The following is a 23,375-nucleotide window of genomic DNA, read 5'->3' on the forward strand; positions in this document are numbered from 1 at the left end:
GCTGTGCAGCTCAGCTGCAGCCATGCCCCAGCAGAAACACAACTATGAGGCTGGAAACTGCAAGGCCCCGTGGGGATAGCAACAGTCCTGACCTATGAACTAAGAGTCCCGGTGCAAGCCCTTGTTCTGCCCTGGGACTGCCACTTTTCCTTTAAGCCCCAAGTTCTTTTATAAATGACACCATGGGCCAGGTGATCTTTATATGCCCCTCAAACTGCACTTTTCGAGGGTTCTCAGTCAGGTAGGAAGTACCTAAACTCACACAGGGAACAGGACAAGTCTGTCCAGGACAGAGGGGGCAACCAGGCCCCCTCGAATGCCAGCTTCAACTGACAAGTAGCATCTGTCTGTAGTGCTGCACTGAGGAAAAACTGCAAAGTACTCCAAGTTCTACAGAAAAGAGTGGCTGCGATGGCTGATGATATCTGCCGTGGGCTCTGGATGCCCAAATGGCACCATAAAGGGCAGGGCTATGCCATTCCTAGCTTAATGCAGTGCTTCTTACTATGACTCCAGGAAAGTGCCAATCAAAATGGTGTAAAGATTCTGAAGACTGATTTTGTCCTAGGGTCTTCTGTGGGATCAAGAATCAGGGTTTAGATTCACCAATCCTGTCCTCACTCAGACACCCCTGTGCAGGCCTGCCGCTCATTGCTCATCCTCCCTGCTTGTTACTATCCGTTTCAGTCATCACCCATAAATGTCTGTATCTTCTAAGTGTAACTCTGACCCCCTTTTCCTGCACCCAGGACACAACTGATTACACAACAGATTCTCTAATCAAGAAGAGTAACCTTTAAAAAAAATGTGATGAGTACACAATCCTGATCATTTCTCTACTTCATCTTTTATTTTCCTTCCCCTGGCATGATCCTCCCCTCCCAGACAGGGTTATAGCTCTCAGACGAATGGCCACGGTAGTGGTATCAGATGAGGGGGGGCGGCTTTATTTCATACACTAAGGTACAAGGCTGTGGTACAGCTGGCAGGAAGAGGTGTAATTATATTGCATCTTGGAGCCACCAGCAATGAATTTCTGCATAAAGGACTAGGTTTGCCATGTATTATTTACACTAGCATCAATTTTCCCAGCTGGCTGTATTTATTGTGCAAATTCTCCTGTCTGTTTGTGGGCAAGGCCACGGTTCAGCACCTCTGGTTACTCTATACTGTGGAAGGGCCCCAGAGGGCACCATGCATATTAAACAAGTGGCTGGATTCACCAGGAGCAGGTCATTGCCTTCCTTCTTGTTAAATTATATCCCTGGGACAGCAGCAAGCTCACATTCTAGTCATGGTGATGCATGCAGGTGTGTGAAACCAAATCAGCAGGAGCAAAGGAATAATCATTCTTTGGGGGCTTTACTGGGAGAAACTGAAAAACAACCTTGGGGGGGGGGTGATTCTGGAGCTCAGAGAATTGTCTTTTACATATACTTTTAAGAGCAGGACCTAGATGAAGAATTGTTTTTGCATTTATGAGGTTATTTCCATCCAGTAACTCAGAGGCAGCTGATGGGAAAGGAAACCCATCCTACAGATGGAAAAACAGAGGCAAAAAAAAAAGAGGAAGAGAGGGAGGCAAGCTAGTGGCTCTCTGGCCCCATCATTGTGCTAGGACTGAGCACAAGATCTGATGGCGATACACAGGAGTATTCTTCCATTTACTAGTATGGCCTCTGCAGTGATGCCCAGGGTGAACTCAGCTTCCATTGGAAATATAGAAAGTGGATGAAAGGGAGGAAATGTGGCACCAGCCTGGACCTGTGCATCCTCCACGGCAGCTTCCTCTTGGCCTGTGGCTCTAAGAGTCTCCATAGAGAATGAAGTTCAGAAAACTGAGCCGGTTCTTTGGGCCAGTCTGAGAACTTCTGCAGTCCCAGGTGCAGGCTGGCAGTAAACAGCAACATTACTAAGAAGGAAAGGTAGGGGGCTGTGATGCCTCCTCCTGTCCCAATCAACAGCATCAGTCATGTCTGCTCTCCCCGAAACACTGGGCTCTGCTCTGGAGTCTCCCAGGTCCCAATGTCCACCACTTCCTGGAACCCTGTTGGCTGAAAGAGGAGACAGAGGGAAGGGTAAGTTGAGTTAAGCAACCCACGTGGGTAGACCTATTCCACAGTTTCAGCATCAGAGAATTCAGTAAGACACTTGTGGGCATGGAAACCTCCCTCCAGGGCCCAAGATCACTGGCGCTCCCCTGGGGCCAGTTCACCTGACGCGGAGACTTGGTTAGACACACTGTGCGCTGGCTGCTGCCTGATGCTCCTGTACTCTCAATGATGTCCAGAAGAATTCGGGTGCTGGGCACAAAGCTCCAGGAACGTCCAAGAGCAGGTTTGAACTTACCACTGTCCCTGTCCCGGGTCATGTGGTTGGTCACCTGCAGAAAGGCTTATAGATCCATAATGCTAGTACAGAGGACATCTGCTCCTACTGCTTCAATTTATAGATGGGAAAAGTGAGGCCTGGTGTGGACAGATGACTCCCCCAAGGCTCTATAACTTCATGGCAGGTCTGGGACTAGATCATAGGGCTCCTGACCTGGACCCAGCTCTCTCTGCTAAAACCTTCAAGCCTCAAGCCTAACCCCCAACTAGAAGGCAATGTGGCACCTGTTTGGGAAAAAGCAGTGCTAGTCACACTTTCCCATAGGGAAGTTACTGGTGGGCTTGCAGCCACTATACTCCCAACCCAGCAAATGGGCATCCAGAGACCATGTCCACCCAGCCCTTTGTAATATACCTGTGTGTTTATGGGGGCAAGAGGAGTTCTGTCTTTTTTTTTTTTTTTTTTGGTGGTACCGGGTATTGAATCCAGGGCATGAGGCATGTTAGGCAAGCATTCTACCACTGAGCTATGTCCCCTGCCCTGAGAGAGTTGTCTGGTTTGATACCAGGGGCACTTAATCACTGAGTCACATCACATTTCCAGCCCTTTTTTAAAATGTTAATGTGCAAATATATTTCATACCCAAATTCATACAAGATGATTCAAATACTAGATGTACAATGATCTGTGACTGACTAAACAGACACATAAACAAGAAAGTTACAAGCACAATGCAAGCATGAAAAAGCTGTTGAATTCCTGTTTTAAAACTGACTTTTCACCTAAACTACAGTTTCTGTGGCCCAAAGCAAGTATAAATGTATCTGTATATGTTTGGGAAATAAATAGTTTGACCTGTATTGGTCACTTGTGCTCTGATGGGGGACAGAAACCCTGTTTATTCACAGAAATATTTATAATATTCTTGATATTATTCATTTATATCTAAGTGGGGACAATAAGCAAATATTTACATGCTAAATCATACCTTTCTTATTATTAACAATCAAGCCTTTAAAATGTGACCTCAGAAATACTTTCGAATAACATGAAGAACAGCTAAAAGGACTGATATGAAAACAAGGTGTGTGGTCCACATCTGTAATTCCAGTTACTTGTGAGGCTGAGGCAGGAGGATCAGAAGTTCCAGCTTAGCCTAGACAACTTAATGAGACCTTATCTTACAATAAAATTTAAAAAGGGGGCTGGGGATGTGGCTCAAGCAGTAGCGCGCTCTCCTGGCATGCATGCGACCCAGGTTTGATCCTCAGCACCACATACAAAGATGTTGTGCCCGCCAAAAAACTAAAAAATAAATGTTAAAAAATTCTCTCTCTCTCTCTCTCTCTCTTTAAAAAAAAAAAAAAATTTAAAAAGGGCTGGACATGGGGCGGGGGATGTGGCTCAGTGGTAGAACGCTTACATAACATGTTTGAGGCACTGGGTTCTATCCTCAGTACCACATAAAAAAACAAATATAAATAAAATAAAATTATTTTAATAAGGGGGGTCCAGCATTTTTTATTTTGAGATAGGATCTCAATAAGTTGCTTAGGGCCTCACCAAGTTGCTGAGGCTGGCCTCAAACTTGAAATCCTCCTTCCTTAGCCTCCCAAGTCACTGGGATTATAGGCATGCACAGCACAAGTTTTTGAATAGGAGTCCTAATCTGGTGGATCGGCTCCCAGAGAGGCATGCAAGTGTGACAGCCCCTAGAGGCTACGGCTTGTTCATCACTGAATCCCTACTGCCTATTCCGGAGTCTGGCACACAGAAGGTGCTTACAGACATCCAAAAGCCAGGAAAGCAAGGCCCCAAGAACTTGTATTTGAATAAAAGGATAGGAAAACAGATCCTTCTACACTGCCAGTGAGAATACAAATTAGTATCACCTTCCACAAAATGTGGAAATGTTGCCTCTAGACATTTATTTATTTATTTGGTGGGGGGGTACTGTAGATTGAACACAGAGGTGCTTAACCACTGAGCCATATCCTCAGGCTTTTTAAAAATTTTATTTAGAGACAGGGTATCACTAGTTGCTTAGGGCCTCACTAAGTGGCTGAGGCTAGCCTGGAACTTGTGACCTTCTTGCCTCAGCCTCCCAAGCCACCGTGCCTGGCCCATGAGTTATTTTTCATGGGCCCAGAATTTCAGTTTTATAAGATGAAAACAGCCATGGAGATGGACAGTGATAATTAAATACAATTACAAATGTATTTTATACCACTTATCTTAACATAATTTTAAAAACTGGGAAAAACATGCATAGCTCCTAGGAAGAATGTGAGTTGAAGGCCACCACAGTGAGAATCCATCTCAAAAAAAAAAAAAAAAAAGAAAAAGAAAAAGAAAAAGAAAAACCTGCTAAAAATGACAGTCTTAAAGATCTATGTAAGTACAAGGGAGATGGACTGAAATGGTTATTTTTTATGGTTTCTTAAACAAGTTTACTTTAGTTAGAAGGTTAGTTAAAAGTATAACTATAGCCGGGAGCAGCAGTGCACACCTGTAATCCCAGCAGCTTGGGAAGCTGAGACAGGAAGATCGTGAGTTCAAAGCCAGCCTTGGCAAGGGTGAGGCGCTCAGCAACTTAATGAGACCCTGTCTCTAATAAAATACACAATTGGACTGGGGATGTGGCTCAGTGGTTGAATGCCCCTGAGTTCAATTCCTGGTAACCCCTCACCCCCAAAAAAAGTATAAGTATATATGCAAAGAAAAAAGATTTTATGGAGATAAAATATAATTAAGTTTCTGTGGATATGGAGATTGATTACAAGTTTGAATTTTATATTTAATTACTTTTTAAATCTTCCTATGAGAAGCATGAAGACTTTAAAAACTGCTTCTAGCCAGGCATAATGGTGTATGCCTGTAATACCAGTGACCTGGGAGGCTGAGGTAGAAGGATAGCAAGTTTGAGGCCAGCCTCAATAACTTAGCAAGACCCTAATCTCAAAAAAATAAAAATAAAACAGAAAAAGGGATGGGATGTGCCTCAGTGGTAGAGTGCCCCTGGGATCAATTCCCAGTAATAAAAAAAAAAAAAAGAAAGAATGAAAACAAAAAAACAAACTGCTTCCTAAGCAGAAAAATTTACTTTAACAACAAAATGATCCATTTATAGGAAAAACTGGAAAAGGGAAAACCATAGGGACAGAAAAATTACGAGGTTGTCTGGGATCAAGGGACCTTTTGGCAGTATAACAAGATTGGATACAACTGTATTTATTAGTCAAACTTCAAACAAGGAAGAGCTACTCTATGTAAATTAAACCTCAATAAACATGACTTAAAAAGAGAAAAAGAAAAACAAATTGGTTCCTAATCCTCCTCGCTACTAATGGTCCAGTTTCTTCCCTTTCAGTCCAGAGCTCCAGCTGACCTGGGGAAATTGGGCTATATCCCTTTCCTAAAGGGTTTACTCTGGGTTCAGAGCTGCCACTTAAGGGAAATGAAGAGTTAGCTGTAACTGGAAATTAAGTTTGTAGGCTGAGCCTGTTCCTCACCACCACTGCCATGCTGAGCTCCCGGGCCAGGGTCTTCAGCTCTCGGGCCAGCTGCATCATCAAGGCCAAGCCTGGGGGAGGAGAAGAAGAGGACAAGGGATAGGGCTGGCCCGGGGCCAGACTCCAGAGCCAGGAGATGAGGGTCCGTCCGCTCCCCTCAGGCTCTGCCACAGCACTCACCATCTCTCTGCTGACCTCCCAGAAGTGGGGAGACCACTGCAGTGACCGAGTCCACAATCACCACCTTCACAGTCCCCGAAGAACACCTCACCTGGAGGGATTTGGGGGAAGCAGCCACCATGAACCAATGGCCTCTTGGGCAGGGCACCTGTTGCAGGACAAGCTTGCACATCCATCAGAAGCTAGTCAGAAACAACCTCTCCATTCCAAGTAAGCTGCACGGGCATCACAGAATTCCAGCAACGCTTTCCCCAACCCAGCTGGGTGCCTAACAGGCTTCACTGAAGACTTGGGTGGGCAGAGGGGGTTTAAATCACAGGATGTGGCAAATGCTCCTTCAGAAATTCCCATTCAGAGGACTGTGGTCGGCTTTGGGTTCTCTCACGTCCTGTCTCCCACCAACCATCCTCTTAGGACCTTCTCCTTTTCTGACTCACTCCTCATCTCTCTCCTGCTCACTTCCACCCCAAATTCCCAACTTCATTCACTGAAGAGTTTGCTTTCTCTTTATTTCACTGCCTCTTTCTAGATCATTCCTCTAAAGCCTCCTTTCCCATAGCTAAAGTGGTTCCAAATAAAGACAGCTCTTTAAGAAGAGCTCTGATGCCATCTTTCAAACCACAAGCATTAACATCCTCCTGGTTTCTTGGGCCTAGGTTGTGTTCCAGGATTCCTTTCTCTTCTCCCTTACTTCTTATATTCTGATTCTGTTTCTACAACACTGGCCTGAATGTGGATGTCGATGTGTGAAGAGAAGACACGTGAGGGTATAGCAGCCACTTAGCAATCATGAGGGGACGAACAAGAGAATCAGACACACAGCCTCGTGCCCTCATGTTCTGGAGTGGCCAACCTCCATAACTCATGTGAGATAATTAGATGTCCTCAAAGTTCAAGTCTGTCAAACAATCTCTATTACTTGCAGCTGAAATCATTCCTGATTGGTTTTAGTGAGGAATGCAGAGATGAAGAGAAATACAACATAATCCTTGTATTCAAGGACATTATTGTTTAGCAGGGATGGGGAATAGGTAAACAATAAAGCATATGAAATAAGTACTAAGGAATTCCACTTTGGGAGTGGCACACACAGCTGACGTCATCAGATTATACATATGCATTCTCAAAGAGAGTCTGTAGTAGGACACCTGCCCACATACAGATGGCACCTGGAGAGCTGAGTAAAGCAGGGAAGGGCAGGACAGAAGCCTCACCTGTTGGGTCACAGTGCCTCGGAGATCCTGAAGCACATCCAGCATCTGAAAGATGTCAAATGCATGCACCACCTGGATCCTCTGGAGAGCTCTTGCCTGTAGGGGTGGGAGAAAAATGTAGAGGCTTGGGATAAGATGGATCAGGGGGCTGAGGAAGGTGATGAAGAGGAATTATAAGGCTAAGAAGGGGAAGAGGCACTCAGACACAAACACTCAGGTCCAGAATGGCAACCTGGTTTTGTCCAAGGGGCTAGATCTGCCTGGGTATTGAACTGTAACATATTTGCAACTTGGTGGGAAAGAGATACAACTGATTGATGATATCTGCCATGGGCAAGAAATGGGCTGGAAACAGATGTTGGGTGATTGCCAGCTCTGATTAGAATATGCAAGGAGTTGGGAGGGATTCCTGGAAGAACTGTCCCAGTGGCATGCAAGCTGGGAAAATGACACTACCAGGGCAGGCTTAAGGGACACAGGAAGTTATCAACAGAACCTCAAATTTCAAAGCAAGAAATGACTGTTCATTGAAACAGCCCACATTTTTGCAGTGTAAGGGACATTAGGGTCTTCTAGTCAAGAGTCTAGTTCTAGTTCCTGTGAGCAGGAACCCAACTGTCCTGCCCCTTACCTGTTCCTCTTCATCCTGGGTCCTAGGTTGAAGTAGCTGGAGGAGGCGGGAAGCTGTCAGCCCTCCATTAGAATCAATGTATAGGACGTTCTGCTGCAGGCCATGGGCCACATTTGCAGCCACACAAAGACATACCTTAAGAGAGAATGGGCCATCAGGTGAACCTGAGCCCTCAGAGAAGGAAGGTCTAGAAACAAAGCTCATTTTGTCCAGATTTCAGAGGCAAAACCACCTAAGTCCAAGCCCACCTCTCATCACCCATCTTGCCTCTTTTGACTCCTGAACCCATGAAGACACTGGTGGAAGCTCCCCACAGATCCAGGACTAGGCACCCACCTCTACCAGTCTTCCTGGCTGCTGCCTCATACACACCTGGGTTTTGCCACTACCTGGGCCTCCTACAATTTCAGTCACTTCTCCTGTATACAGACCAGCATCAAGCAGTTTGTCCAAGCTGATGGTAGAAGAGAAATCAATCATGAGGTTGGGGGTAAAAAAGAAAGACCTTCCTTCCAAGCACTGGTACTGTTCAGAGATGTCCCAGTCATCTCTGGCCAGGAGCTCCTCTCTCTAGCAGAGCAAAAGCTTTTAATTTTTATTAGGTCCAATTTATTATTTTTTTTGACAGTGCTGTGTGAAATTTTTTAATGGATCATACTTCTAGTGTCAAGTCTAAGGCTTTTGCCTAGCCTCAGATCCCCAAGATTTTTCTAAAAGCTAAATAAATTTATGTTTTACATTTAAGTTCATAATCCATCTTTAGTCTTTTTTTCCCCCCTTTTTTTCTTTTTTGGTACCAGAGACTGAACCCAAGGATGCTTAACCAAGGAGCCACATCCACAGCCCTTTTTATTTAGATGGGGTCTTGCTCCGTTGCTTAGAGCCTCACTAAGTTGCTGAGGCTGGCTTTGAACTCATAATCCTCCTGCCTCAGCCTCCCGAGTCACTGGGATTACAGGTGTCTGCTACCATGCCTGGCTCATTTGTAGTCAATTTTTATATCAAGTGTGAAATTTAGATTTTTTATGTCCAATAGCTCTAGTATCAGTTGTTTAAAAGGCTATCTTTCCTTCTTGCTTCTGTATCTTTGTCAAAAACAATTTAAAAAAAAACTTTTTTTAAGTTGGCGATGGATCTCCATTTCGTTTACTTATATGTGGTTCTGAGAATCGAACCCAGTGCCCCACACATGCCAGGCAAGTGCTCTACCTGAGTCACAACCCCAACTCGAGTCATTCATTTTTTATCTCTTTCATCAGCAATTTTTAATTTCTCACAGGCAAATCCTACACAATCTTTAGACTCATACCTAAGTATTTCATTTTCTTTGGTGCAACTCTAAATGGTATTGTTTTTAATTTCAGTTTCCACATGTTCATTGAGAATATAAAGAAACGCAATTGATTTTTATGTGATGTTGTACTCCGCAACCTTGCTGAACTCGATTATTTGTTCTAGGAGTTTGTAATTATCTGCTTGTTTGTCTGTCTCCCTCATCTGATAAGAGCACCCTGGGGCAATGACCAGGCCTTGTGCCTGCTACATCACCAACATTAGCACATGCCCCAGACCTGAGAGGCACACAATAAAGGTTACTAGAGAAATTATAGTAGAACAAGGCTGTTGTTTTATTTAGTTCTTGTATAGTCAACACTCAGGCTCTGCAAGCCTTGGGATACACTTTAAGAAGCAGACAATTCCTAAGCCAGGTTCTGTCCTTGTACCACCATAAAACAGATCACCCTCCTTGCCCTGCCTGGTATGGGGCTGAAGCTTCATCTGAGCCACAGCCTGTACCACATGCATCCCTTTTCTGATGCTGCAATCATCTTCACAGACTCCAGGCCTCTGAAAATGGTTCTTAAAGACCTCCCATGACCTACCTGTGACCTGCAACCTGCAACGTGTCAGGCAGCACTCTAGTAATTGTCCCTTCTATTTCAAACCCAGGGACCACAGGTTTCTGCCAGTCAAAATCCTTCTGGTTAACACTCCAGCCTTATGGCTTCTTGGGATAACTGTGCTCACACCGTCTCTGTTTAACAAGCACCTGTTTAATACACATCCAAGCTCCACCACTCCTGGATCCCATCCCTCCCACTAAGATCTGGGAAGCTCCAGTTTCATTCCAGTGTGGTCACCAGATCAGCAGTATCTGCCACACTCCAGAATGGATAGAAATGCAAGATCCCGTTTCCCCTATCTTGACCTACTGATCAAATATTCTGGCAGTGGACCAACATCTAGGTTTCAATAAGAACTCCAGGTGATTTTGATGCATTTTACTAGTTATTCTCAGTCCTTCCCATTATAGGGAATGGTTTTATTTTTGTTTGAGATGGGGTCTTGCCATGTTGCTTACGGGTCTCAAAGTTGGGGGCTCAAGCAATCTTACTACCTAAGCCTCTGGGGTAGCTGGGACTACAGGGGCATACCACCACACTTATCTTCCAGGGAAGTGTTATGGTGTGGGTTTTTTTGTTTTTTCCTTTTTTTTTTTTTTTTGGTGGTGCTGGGAATTGAACCCAGGGCCATGCACATGTTAGGCAAGCACTCTACCAACTTAGCTATATCCCCAGCCCGGGTTTTTTTTTTTTTTTTCCCCCATTATTGGTTGTTTGTTTTCTTTTTTTTTTTGGTGGGGGCGGGTAATAGGGGATTAAATATGGGCACTTAACCACTGAGCTACACGCCCAGCCCTTTTTTATTTTTTGACATGCCAGGCAGCAGTCTTGTAATTGTCCCACTTTAGCAAGTCATTTGCTAAAGTTGCTTTAGGGCTATGCTAAATTTCTGAGGCTGGCCTCAAACTTGTCATCCTCCTGCCTCAGCCTTCCAAATCACTGGGACTACAGATGTGCCACCACACCTGGTTCCAGGGAAGTTTTTAAAAAGATGCCTTTATCAGCAGTTCCTCAAACTTATCTGCCCACTAGAGTCAGATGGGAGTTTCAAAAACAAAAATAAAAACACTGATGCCTGTGTCCCACCCCTAGGGAATGCCATTGGTCTGGGAGGAGGCTTGTGCTTTGGGATGTTGAGAAGTTCCCCAGGGGATTCTAATGCACAGACAAGTTTAGGAATCACTGGCTTAGATCAATTAAGTTAGAATTTGTAGAAGTGAGACCCAAGCATGAGTTTCTTTTTGAGTCACCCAGGCAATTCTAATGTGTAGCCAGGATTCAATCAGTGGGCTTAACTCTAGTCAAGAACCAACCACATCCTTGGTTGCCTTGTTCAGCCTACATGAGCTGTTCCCAAATCCATCTGTGTTCCTTTCCATGTTTCCTCTAATTATGTAGAGGACCTTCCTACCAATATACCCCATATCACCTCTAGCAGCACAGCAGCATGAAAAGGAACCCCTGGCCACCACTGCCTAGAATGCCAGTGATTGCTGGGGTTTATCCTCTATCTTTTCCTCTGAACTACCTTTCAATCACTCTTTCAAACATCACCTGAATCCTTCATATTTCCTGAAGGCCTTATTATAAAATGAGAGGGTACAGAGATGAACAGACAAAGCTCTTGCTTGAATGGAACCACCTTCTCTCTGATGAATCTAGTTTTTCCAAGGTACATTACCTTCTCTATTACTCTGCCAAGATTCACACTGCCCACAGCACAAAGGCTCTGAGAACACATACAACAAAGAAACCTGCTTAACTGGAGTCAATCAGGCATTTCTCAAACTTCTGACATAGGAATTCCCTCCCTGCAGCCAAGTTTTAAAGTTATATCCATTAACTGCCCATGGTGCACTGGGAGGAGGTCATCTTTGATTCTTCATACCTCTATCCTACCTGCTAATATGACTTGTCATATTTCTTCTTCAGTATATTGCCAAATCTCACCAGTCCTGGATCAGACTCACACACCCCGCATCGGCACCACCAGACCCCCCGCCCCCTTGGTCTTTCTCAGTTCATCTACTCTGCACAGCTCCACCCCACTGCCTGGAACTCTACTTTTACAATGGCCTCCCACCTTCAAGGAGGCGACACAGTAGATCAGTTAGGCTGTTAGACAGGACCTCAAGTGCCCAGTCTGCTGAAGTAAGATCTTCAGCAAATCATTTAACCTGAGTCACAATGTATTCACCAAGAAAATGATTTTTTTTGGCACTGGGGATTAAACCCAGGGGCTCTTTACCAGAGCTACACCCCTTTTTATTTTGAAACAGGATCTCCCTAAGTTGCCAGGCTGACTTTGAGCTTGCAATTTTCCTGCCTCAGCCTCCCAAGTAGCTGGGATTACTGATGTGCATCACTGAGCCCGGCTAAAATGATGATTTTAAAGGCAATGCACTCACTCAATAGTGGTTGTGAAGAACAAATGACATAATGTATCAGGAATTGCTAAGCACTCGGGGAAAGTCCATCTATTCCTCAAGGCCAAGACCCTGCTTCTCCAGGGTCTTCCTGCACTCTGATCTGCACCTGCCAGTAACCTATCAGCTTGCCATTCTACTGCTCCCTCTGTGTATGTTGGTTTAAAAGCTTCTGAAGCCCAGAGGCCAATCTGCTTCCTGTTAATCACTCCCTCTTTGGGGCTGCTTCCCTGTGTGCATCCACATGTCTTCTATTCATGTTTTCCTCCTATACACACTATATGCCATACTCCTAAGAGCAGGAGCCTTGCCTCACTCGCATATGTATTCTCTGCATGTGTCTGGCACCCACTAGTTTGGATTACAAACTCATACCCCAAACCAGTGAGAGCAAGCACCATGCTGTATGAACCTTGCCAACAGAATGTGTTATGGAAACAGTAAGGGCCAGCCAGAGAAATCCAAAGGCCTTTGTGGTGGCAGAGCTATTCATCAAGCTCTGCACAAACAGGCCAGAAGAGAGATCAGACTTACTTGGCCAGAAAGCGCCTGTTGTCTTCCAAGTCTTTCCTAACCTAAAAGACATGGCACAATGTAACTGCTCCTTCTGATGAGCTCCCCTGTTCTCTATGACTGCAGAGTGTGGCAAAGGCACCAGGTTCTGGGTCAGATATCCCTGGACTTGAGCCTTATCTCTGCTACTTGCTCTTCTTAGGCTAATGCAAGGGGAACTGACAATCTCTAACTTGCAGTTTCACTGGAGGCAGCGACTACATGCACAAGCTCTAGGTAAATGTTAATCCTGCTCTGTTCTCTCTTGCCCTACCTTTAAGTGACATGGAAGGTAGGGCAGATTCTAATCTGCTGAATAATAATGAGAGGCTAGGGACATCCTACCCGCCCTCCTTCACTAGCAATTGAAATAAGGGGCACTCCATCTCTGAGCTAAACCCTCAGACCTTTTTATTTTTTATTTTGAGACAGGGTCTGGCTAAGTTGCCCAGCTGGCCTTGAATTTGTGAATCTTCCACCTCTGCCTCCCAAGTAGCTGGGATTATAAACCTGGGCCACTGTGCCCAGCTAATACTGCAGACATCTTGTATTGTTTGACAGCAGTTCTTAGCAGGGGCAATTTTCCACACAACGGACATTTAGCCATGTCTGGAGACATTTTTGATTGTCACAACTGCGGGGAGGGAAGGTACTACTGGCATCTGGTGGGTAGAGGTCAGGCATACTGCTAGACCTATTCCAATGCACAGCACAGCCCCCACCCCAATAAATAATTACATGTCCTAGAGTGTCAATAGTGTTAAGGCTGAGAAACCCTATAACCTTGTTCTAAGATAAAAGAACTCAGAAGTCCCAATGCCTCTCCTTCACATCTGTCTATACTGCTCCCACTCCAGCCTTCAAAAACCCTGCTCTCTCTTGATCCAAGCACTGAACGTTCTTCTGTCTCTCGCTTTGTTATCCAAATACATGTACAAACCTTCCAATGCCGGTGGACAGGATGGCAGTGGAGGTCTTCATTTCCTCATAGAGATCCGCGCCATTGGAGGGGAAAGCTGAGAACTGAGCCAGCAACACCCGCCTCAGGGCAACCAGGGCCTGCCAAAGGGGCGGGCACTCAGACCACACAGTACCGAGCCACCCACGGGGCTTCCCAGGTCCTCACTGGAACTCACTGCTCCCGAGGCTTAAGGGGCGTGGAGATCTCGAGCTCACCTTATAAGACAAGCCACACTTCTGAGCTACCTCCTCCAGGTCTGCAGCAGCCAGGTCCACCACTAAAAACAAAACACGTGCAGGTGATTGTCGCCCGGGCAGCCCGGGCTTCCCGCCGTTGGTTTCCCTCCTCTGTGATTCGGCGGTGCACTCTGCCTCGGCGCAGGCAGTCTCGGGAGGCCTGCGTGAAGTCACAGCCATTGGGCCTGGCACACAGTAGGGCTCCTCCCCGGGGCCCGGGTTTTGCTCCCGCACACCCAGCCTTTCCAGAAGTGTATGGGGAGTGGCCCTTCAGTGAGGGGGCAGCGCCCTGCGGGTATGGCAGGGGGCGCGGGTCCCGAGGCTGTGCCCAGGCTGTGTGCTGGGCGCGCGGCTGCCGGACACGCGCCCACACGGTCACCTGTCTTCATGCCGCGGCTCTTCAGAAGCTGGACCATCTCCTGGGTGAGGCCCGGGCACAGTCCAGCTCTGAGCACGCCCATGTCCCCGCAGGCCGGGGACAGTCCGACGGGCTCCGGCACTGGTCGTCACGTGGGTACTGCGGGACCCTCTCCAGACGCCGCTTCGCATCCCCTTTCGGGAGAGGGCCCTGGCGAGCCGGCTGCGCCAGGAGGAGGCAGCAGGAAAGCAGGGGGAGGCCCACCTGCCCTCCGGGATAGTCCGGGACTCCAGGCGCCCCGGGGCCGTTCTCCTCCGCTTCCGGGTTCCGGGCTGGCGCGCGACGGGAGCCTGGCCTGCAGCGCCATCTGCTGGCAGCACGGGCAAACCGCGGCGGCGAACCTAGCCGGACCCGGGCGCCCGGTTCCTGCTCCCAAGAGCTACAGACTGGAGCGGGACTCTGCGTGCCACCCGACCCTGGGCGCTAGGAGCCACCCGCATTCAGCTGCATTCGGCCCCCAACTTCTTCCAAATACGCACTCCAACCTTCTAAAGAAGGTTGAACGCCAGCTTCTGTTTCAAACGCTGGGGACACAAAGTTAAGCAAGATAGACAATCCCATCCCCTCAAGGAGTTTACAGATTATTGAAGGAGACCAACAACGAAAAGGAATCAAAGACATCAGTCAGATCCTTACAGATTACATAACAGGTGCTAAGATGCAGCAAAGTGCATCGAAGTCACCTGCTTTTCTGTATTTTCCCAAAATTCTTTCTTGTGTGTGTGGGGGGGTGGAAGGTGTGGGTTGTCTGTGGAATCTCAAGTACATATGAGACACAAAAATATAATTTGGTATTTTGAAATGGCCTTTGGTTTGCCACATCCACTGGAAGAAATAAAACAATTTCACAAATCTATGAGGGAGGTGTTATTTGTATCCACATTTTATAGGTGAGGAAACTGAGGCTCAGTAAAGTCACTTAGCAAAGGTTACATACAGCTAGTTGGTACAGGGCTGGACTCACACTAAGTGTACATCTAGATGCAAAGCCAGTGCTGTTTTTAAGAGCCCTGCCTCCTGCCCCCAGAAGTGACAGAAATGTTTTCCTACTATAGAGGTGGTTTTCTTGAGAGTGGAGCTAATGTCTGGCTTTGTTTTGGAATCCCTCTGCTACCATTGTCACTCAACGCAAAGTCACTTGAAAGTGAGGGTGTAGAACATTTGGACTTCTGGCAGTAAAACCAGGTTATGCGTGAGTTCTAAGCCCTTAGAAAGCACCTGGGCTTTCCTTGTGCCTATGCAACATCCTGCTTGGCCTATGTGTCAGGATATAGATTGGGCCTCAGCACCTATAGGCAAAGTCTCCCACCCTGGTGGCCCTCCTGGGTGCTGCCTCCTCCTGTGCCCAGGTGCCTTTCTCTCACCATCCTTTTTCTCCTTCCACAGCAGCTCTGAAAGGCACAGGTGTTAAACACATTGAGGTTCTCAGAGGCCAGGGCTACTGTGACTACAGTGTGTTAGAGAGCTCTGTTCCTAACTACCCCACTCCTGACGCAGGCTCTAGGTCTGGCCAGCTGTAGTGAGAGCCTCAGATCAAGGGCAAGGCTGGCCCCTAATTGTTACACTCCGTGATGATTGTGAAGTCAGCTCACTGCAGCCCCATCCCACTCAAACTAAGGGTGGGCCTACTGTCCTCCAGTTTCTCTCTACTTCCTATTAGCTGGGCTATCCTGCATACTGATGGCTGTGGTTCCCCCAAACCGATGGCATCAGAGACACTTTTTAAAGTGGGGGATGGGGAGGAAGCCCTACTGAAGAAGGAAAACCTCAACGTGATGAATGCGCTCGATCAACTACCGAAGCCTTTTCCAAACCCCAATTTTATGAACAGGGCTGTTGCTACCAAAGGACTCCCACTTTCTTCAAAAGGCAGTTTTGCTAACTTCTTGGATTCAGATAACAATCTCATGTAAGATACCAGTCTGGTCCTCCCTTCTTCTTTTTTTTTTTTTTTTTGGTCCTGGGGATTTAACCCAGGGGCACTTAATCACTGAGCCATATCCCCAGCCCTTTTTTTGTATTTTATTTAGAGGCAGGGTCTTGCTGAGTTGCTTAGGGCCTCGCCAAGTTGCTGAGGCTGGCTTTGAACTCTCAATCCTTCTGCCTCAGTCTCCTGAGCCACTGGGATTACAGGTGTACGCCACCGTGCCCGGCCCTTCCCTTCTTTCTAAGGCTGGAGCTGCGGATGGGAAGAGAGACATGAAGAAACCTGACTTCCTTGACCTGTCTCAACCCTCCTTGGACTCTCAGGGAAGAGCATGTGTGCAGGTTGGACCTGTCTGTGTGTGCCTCTGCCCCCAGGTCTGTTCTCAGAGCATGTGGGCTGCCCCCTCCACGAGGCCTTCCTGGATTAGACAAGAGTTTTGTTGATGGTCCTTCTCATCCTGCTTTGTTTGGATAGAGTCCTTACCACCCCCCACCCCCGACCCTGCATGCACCCTATGGCCTAATCTTCCCCCTCTGATGCCTCCATCTGCCTGATGATACTCCCCATAGCCTTCCTTCCTTCCATTGAGGTTCACTATTACTCTCAGGGTCAGATTTTCCTCTACTTCATGCCACAAAACTCTTTCTGCTGGCAGGATGTCTGGCCCAATATTAAGTTCTGGGAATGTAGAGTAGAATTCCCTGCATTCAAGGAGCAGCTAACTTGGTATGTGGCAGGGTGGGGAGAGTGCAGGAGCCTCAGACAATAATGAGAATGATACAGCACTGTCTGGTGCTAGGACAGGACACCTAGAGGAACCAAAGGTATCACCCTCTTGGGAGACAGTGCAGAGAAGGGAGGCTTCTTGGAGAAAGTGGTATTTGAGCAGAATCTCCAGGGAAGGGGTGTTGGCGCAGGGTGATGTGGGCTAAAGGAACTGTATGTAAGGCAGTTTCATGGATATGACCTATCAAGTCACATGCAGCCCCACTTCAGAAGAGGGTTGTACTTAGTTCAATGCTTTGCTGTCACTATCTAAAAATCCTTAGTAATTTTTTGGATGAGGGGCTCCATACTTCAATTTGCACACACTATGTAGTTGGTCTTGATGCTATGGGAGGGATGCGGTGTCCATTACCTAAGGTTCTGTAAGTAAGATCTGGTTAAAGTACCCAATGCTTGGAGAAAATTAATGGTGTAATGAAAAAAGGTCTTGGACAAGGAGCTTGAATTGAAATCCAAACTCTACAACTTAGATAAATGGCTTCAGATAAGTTCATTAATATCAGAGACACTTGGGCTCTCAAATGTAAAATGGGGCTAACACCCATCCAGCTGGACTGTTGTGAAAAGACGACACATCCAGCATGACATGGTCATGTGGGCCTTCTCTGCTCATGTTACCACCAGCATTTCCAGTAAATGAATCTGAAATACATATTAGGACAATCTGAAGTATAAATGATATTGGTATCTAGACTCTTCAGCCTACCTTGTTGGGGAAATCATTTATTCCAAATGTTTATCAAGAAATAGAAAGGGTGGGGCTGGGGATGTGGCTCAAGTGGTATCGCGCTCACCTGGCATGCTTGCAGGCCGGGTTCGATCCTCAGCACCACATACAAACAAAGATGCTGTGTCCGCCAATAACTGAAAAATAAATATTAAAAAATTCTCTCTCTCTCTGAAAAAAAAAAAAGGGAAAAATTCATTGAAAAAAAAAATAGAAAGGGTGAGGTATTGGCCTAATCACAATTTCTCAGGGGTTTGATAAATTGGAGCTTGGGGAGGAAAAATATGGCCAATCAATCTCCATCAAGTAGGAGACTGACCTGGAGTCAAGGACACACAAACTGTGAGTTATGACCCATTAACAGCTCTGGAAGTCATTCTAGTTGGTGGAGACCAGTATGATAAAAATGAATTCAAATGCAACCAGGGATTCCAGAGCACATCACACATGGAGTAAGTACTGCTCTGTGAAACGTTTTAGTTATGTGTATGTATACTAAGTGGCCATGTAATATGTATTTTTTTTACTTTGAGTTAAGGTAAAAAAAAAATATTTGAAAGCCAGTTTTTGGATTGGTGCCCTTTTTAGTAGAAAACTGAATCATGTATAAAGTTGGTTGTTTAGTAATAGCAAAAAACTGTCAATGATACAAATGTCCATGTTATGGAAAACCATAAAAGTTAAAATGACTGAAGCAGAGCTGCTGTATCAAAAGACATGAATCAAAACAGAACACTGAGTGAAAAAAAAGCTGCAGATATGTTCTGAATAATATGTTTAATCTACATAAAGCTGAAAAACATGAAAATTAATAGATCTTGCTGAGGGATAATATCTATATGTGATAGACCCATAAAGGCATGTAGTAAATAATAGAAAACTTTTAAAATGTACTCCACAAGTTATGTCTGAGTGGGAATATGAATGTGGTAAGGGGGAAGCATCTGGGGGCTTTAATAATTCTGATAGTTTTATTTGTTTATTGTGGTGCTAGGGATCAAACCCAGGACCTTATAACATGGGAGCACTCTACCACTGAGCTATAGACAAGGCAAAATGCTGTAGGTTTTATTTCTGAGGCTGGGTGAGGGGTAAATGAAAGTTCAATATGTTATTTATTGTATATATCTAAAATATTCCTTTTTCTTTTTCTGATACTGAGTATTGATCCTAGGGGTAATTTACCACTGAGCTATATCATCTGCTCTTTTTATTTTGAGACAGGATCTGGCTAAGCTATTCAGGGTCTTGCTAAGTTGCTGAGGTTGGCTTTGAACTTGTGATTCTCCTGCCTCAGCCTCCTAAGTTGCTGAGTTTACAGGCGTGCACCACTGTACACAGCAATACTCCATAATTTAAAAAAAAATCAGAATAGAAAACACTTTTGAGCATTCACTCAATGTGTATTGAACATAATCTAGACTTAATTTTACATGATAAATATCATTAGATGTTACTAAATGTAAATTACTTTGAGTATTAAACAATATTAGATAAATACTAGTAAAACTTTTTTTTTTTTTTTTTTTTTTTGGTACCAGGGATTGAATCCAGGAGTGTTTAACCACTGATTCACCTTCCTAGCCCATTTTACTTTTTTTTTTAAATAAGCACTCTACTGACTAAGCTATACTCTCAGTCCTGATCTGTAATCTTTTTCTTTTTTTAATATTTTATTTATTTTTTAGTTATCGGCAGACACAACATCTTTGTTTGTATGTGGTGCTGAGGATCGAACCCGGGCCGCACGCGTGCCAGGCGAGCGCGCTACCGCTTGAGCCACATCCCCAGCACCCCCCCATTTTACTTTTAATTATTATTTTTCCTCCTTTTTTGGGAGGAGTACCAGGGATTGAACTCAGGGGTACTCGACTACTGAGCCACATCCCCAGCCTTATTTTGTGTTTTCTTTAGAGAATTGGGATCACAGGCATATGCCACCACGCCCAGCTTATTTTTAAATTTGACACAGGGTCTCGCTAAATTGCTCAAGGCTTCACTATGTTGCTGAGGCTGGCTTTGAACTTGTGATCTTCCTGCCTTAGCCTCCCAAGCCACTGGGATTGCAGGCCTGTGCCACTACACCCACCAAAACTCTATTTTTTATTAGATATTTGTGGATTTTTTCCCCACTCCAGTAGATCGCTGTCGTCATTCCCTGGGGTTCTTGTCCTCACTTTGAAGGGAGGACTTCAAGTTTTAGCAGTTTCTCAAATTGTGGTTTTCACAACACCTGTATGAGAATCCTCTAAATATCTTTTTTTGTTTCTTTCAGTCTAGGGATTAAACTCAGGGGCACTTAAACACTGAGCTATATCCTCAATCCTGTTATTTTGAGATGGGGGTGCTCACTAAGTTACTGAGGTTGGCCTTGAATTTGCAATTCTCCTGCCTCAGCCTCCGGAGTGGCTGCTATTACAGGTGTGCCTGACTGTACCGAGCTAAAGGTCTTATTAAAGATGCAGCTTTCCCTATTGCATCCCAAATGGGGGCCAGACATTTTTAGTGAAAGAAACTGGATCTGGCGCACTGCTGCAGAGAGGGTATTCCCAGGTGTTCAGAAGTAGCTGGGATGTTGGTAAGGCGGGCCCTCAAGCTGGATGCGCTGGCTTCCTTCATCTGATCACCTGTCTCCCTCTTGCTCTAGGAAGCCTCTGACAGTGGAAGAATCTGAATACAGCTCTGATGACACCAGCATAACCCCCATCTCATCCAGTTCCTTGAACCCCGTCAAACTGGCTGTGACCCAGCCCAACAGCAGCTTCTTTGCAGGAATGCTGGAGGGTGAGCTGAACAAACTCAGCTTTTCCTCACTGGTCAAGAACCCAGAAAAGGGGGACCTGGCCCTCTGCCCCCATGCATCTAAGACTCAAATGGCTCCTGGCGGCCTGTTGGACCTTGACAACCCCGCACTGGACACAGACACCTCCTCAACATGTTCGGAATCCTCTGTGATCATGAACCTGCCGGAGGCCCCTTTCATCTGTGAACACACGGTCAGCGATTCCACAGCCGTGGTACGTTCTCTGAGTCCATGCCTGTGGCAGAGGCTTGCTATGCTGGTGCTGAGTTCAGCTCCGTGTGGATTGGGAAGCTGCCTACCACCTGTGTCCTGACCTCAAGTTCATGGTTTAGGGAGCAAGGGAGGGGCTTGTCTGTATAGAACTTCAGTGAAAGGCAGAAGGGGCTCAGGACTGTAGGGAAGATTCAGATCAAGTGCCACCAGAAATTCAGAGGGAAAGAAACATTACTTCCAGCTGCAGGAATAAGCTTGGTGGCTTTTGGTAACACTCAGGCTGGGAGGTAGAGCTTGAGGTGGAGAAGAGGCATTCCACAGAGGGACTAACCCAAGCAAACGCTGCAGGTGGGAAAGTATGGGAGGAATGGGCAGCTGCTTTCATTGATCCCAGCTCCTAAGTCAGGGCTTCTCATGGGTGTTCCTACAGAGCACTACCAACTTATCAAAACCAAGATTCTGGTCTCATCCCTACAGGGGCTGGGAGGGGCCTGGGACTCTGCACCGCTGACAAATCCCAGGCGATGCTGATGCTGCAGTTCACAGACCACAAGCCGAGCAGCACTGTCCTGGAGTGTGCAGGAAAAATGGAGTGCAACGGTGGGGGAAATGAGCATGGGCTCATTTTCTGGAGGTTCTCCAACATTAGGCTAGTTTATATATTTTTCTGTAAGCAATTTAGAAAATAAGTCTGGAAGCCTCATGGCCTACAGCAGCGTTTCTCAAAGTGTGGCTAGCCCCAGCCTCACACGGTGATTTGACAGAAATTTAAATTCTCATCTTCCCTTGAATCAGAACCAGTGTGGCCTACTGAACCAGTACCAGTGGGGATGAAGGCCAGCAGTCTGTTTTAATAAGTCCTCCAGTTTAATAAGTCCTCCAGGGGTGGAACAGACAGTCCACAGCTGGGGATGTACACCTTGGTGTCACACCTCTTTGGACCGTGTCCTATGTTGTCCTATGCACACCTAAGTTTAAGAACCACTGGCCTAGATGAAGAAATTGGAAATGGGAGACCAGAAAGGAGACAGCAGGCTCTGGAACGTGCAGTGTTAGCAAAATTCCATGAGATGCCAACCTAGGCTTAGCAACCATTGTTGTAGTGAAATGTATGGGTTTGAACCTTGGCTGTCATTTAATTACTATGTGACCATGGGCCAGTAACTTGCCATCTCTGGATCTGTAATGCCACCTGCAATGCATGAGGTGGACAAGATGATTTCTGAGGTAACTCTCAACTCACACAGACAGTCTAGAAATATGGAATAAAGTGGGTGAGGCTGCCCAGGGAGAGTGGCCCATGCTGTAGGGCCACATGCAGTGTTGTGTGCCTCACAGCTTCCTTCAGACCTGCCTGAACTCCAGCAGGAACCGGGGATGGGAAGAAGACTTCTGGTCCACGGAAGCTCAGGCCAGGTCTAAGGGAGCTTCGGGTTTTCTTTCCCCTAGATTTCCTGGACCTATACTTTGGGCAAGCAGCAGGTCAGTTTCTACCAGGTCCTGTTACAGGAGGTGAGCAAGAAAAAAGACGATGAGCCACCCAAGGCAAAGAATTGTCCCTGGATCTTCAATAAGATCTTGGGCACCACTGTCAAGCTGATGGAGCTGAAGCCTAACACGAGTTACTGCCTCACCGTCCGTGCAGCCAACACGGCTGGGGTAGGGAAATGGTGCAAGCCCTACAAAGTGAGCCCTGGGAAGACGGGCCTGGGGGCTGGAACCAGGGCTGTGGAGGCTGGGCCCCCACCCCCACCCCCCAATGTCCTTGCTAGTTTTTCTTCTGCCTGGAAAAAATGCCAGAGTGTTCTTCTGGGAGCTGTCAGGATTAAGCCTGCTAGGAATGCAAATGAATGCATTCACCACAATGTTCCTTTTCCAAAGCCTTTGGCTTTTGGATTCCTTAACTTAGTCCAGGAACTGCAGGAAGGAGAGGGAAGGCCTGGAGTGGGCATGGGTCCAGAGGTGGAACAGACAGTCCACAGCTGGGGAGGTACACCTTGGTGTCACACCTCTTTGGACCTGTGTCGTATGTTGTGACTGGGTTGGATGAGGCTAAGATCACACTTAGCAGGCAAAGAGGGAGCAGAGAGAGGAAGCCAAAGGGAGAGGAAGCCAGGCTCGGGTCTGGGAAGGAATCTGAGGGACTTTCTTTTTTCACTTTAGTTTGCAACTGTGGCCAGTGACTTTAAGAGCTTTCCTAAGAACAATCCCATCCAGATCACTGTGAAGCGCAAGGAACCCCAGCGGAGAACTGTGTCCATTGGGCTGGAGGACATGCGGAGGCTGGAGGATTTGGAATACCTATTTCCCTACTAGTAGAGGGCCCCGGACACCCCTCCCTCCCTGGGGATCAGCCTCAGCCCAGGGCCCTCAGGAACCAGACCATGAGATGTACTGTACCACCATCACCATGCCAGAGAACCACTGACTACCCTGCCGGCCAGGGCCTGGTGGCAGTGGTACTGGAACCCTACCCCTGGGCCACGGCCAAGCCTAGGGGAGCCCCATTCACCTGGAGACATCTCAGGCTGAGCTAAGCCAGGCCAGGCTCAGC

The 23,375-nt window shown here is 46.5% G+C and overlaps 2 protein-coding genes across 5 annotated transcripts; one reads left to right on the forward strand and one right to left on the reverse strand.

Moving 5' to 3' along the window:
- Window positions 1–828: 828 nt before the first annotated feature.
- Window positions 829–14,609, reverse strand: LOC139703723 (DNA repair protein RAD51 homolog 4). 4 transcript variants are annotated; one of them, XM_071607177.1, is made up of 10 exons: window positions 14,327–14,609; window positions 13,927–13,988; window positions 13,691–13,809; window positions 8,241–8,322; window positions 7,869–8,003; window positions 7,238–7,333; window positions 6,024–6,114; window positions 5,844–5,914; window positions 2,216–2,383; window positions 829–2,054 (listed from the first exon to the last, which is right to left on the reverse strand). In XM_071607177.1, exons 1-10 carry the CDS (start codon window positions 14,406–14,408, stop codon window positions 1,971–1,973), a joined length of 990 nt encoding a protein of 329 aa, XP_071463278.1. In that variant the 5' UTR covers window positions 14,409–14,609; the 3' UTR covers window positions 829–1,970. The 4 variants fall into 4 exon arrangements, with proteins under 4 accessions (XP_071463278.1, XP_071463275.1, XP_071463277.1 ...); XM_071607174.1 differs by having other exon boundaries at window positions 13,927–14,107; XM_071607176.1 differs by lacking the exon at window positions 2,216–2,383 and having other exon boundaries at window positions 13,927–14,107.
- A 1,459-nt stretch (window positions 14,610–16,068) lies between these two features.
- LOC114079703 (fibronectin type III domain-containing protein 8) lies at window positions 16,069–23,137 on the forward strand. Its single transcript, XM_027921055.2, has 4 exons — window positions 16,069–16,274; window positions 20,453–20,822; window positions 22,271–22,507; window positions 22,985–23,137. The coding sequence occupies exons 1-4, from the start codon at window positions 16,069–16,071 to the stop codon at window positions 23,135–23,137; spliced, it is 966 nt and encodes a 321-aa protein (XP_027776856.2).
- Window positions 23,138–23,375: the final 238 nt, after the last annotated feature.

This window comes from Marmota flaviventris (genome assembly GCF_047511675.1).
Source record: "Marmota flaviventris isolate mMarFla1 chromosome 17 unlocalized genomic scaffold, mMarFla1.hap1 SUPER_17_unloc_1, whole genome shotgun sequence".
NCBI classification, from domain to species: domain Eukaryota; kingdom Metazoa; phylum Chordata; class Mammalia; order Rodentia; family Sciuridae; genus Marmota; species Marmota flaviventris.

What these genes read in the sequence shown, in the direction of transcription:
- LOC114079703 (XM_027921055.2), top strand. Translation starts at nt 16,069, where the DNA reads ATGGCATCAGAGACACTTTTTAAAGTGGGGGATGGGGAGGAAGCCCTA. An exon ending in TCAGCGATTCCACAGCCGTG is followed by an intron (nt 20,823 to 22,270) that starts GTACGTTCTCTG and finishes TCTTTCCCCTAG; the next exon opens with ATTTCCTGGACCTATACTTT. An exon ending in AATGGTGCAAGCCCTACAAA is followed by an intron (nt 22,508 to 22,984) that starts GTGAGCCCTGGG and finishes TTTTCACTTTAG; the next exon opens with TTTGCAACTGTGGCCAGTGA.
- LOC139703723 (XM_071607174.1), bottom strand. Translation starts at nt 14,496, where the DNA reads ATGCGAAGCGGCGTCTGGAGAGGGTCCCGCAGTACCCACGTGACGACC. An exon ending in AGTGTGGCTTGTCTTATAAG is followed by an intron (nt 13,810 to 13,926) that starts GTGAGCTCGAGA and finishes CCCCTTTGGCAG; the next exon opens with GCCCTGGTTGCCCTGAGGCG. An exon ending in CAGGTAGTGGCAAAACCCAG is followed by an intron (nt 8,004 to 8,240) that starts GTGTGTATGAGG and finishes TTCTCTCTTAAG; the next exon opens with GTATGTCTTTGTGTGGCTGC.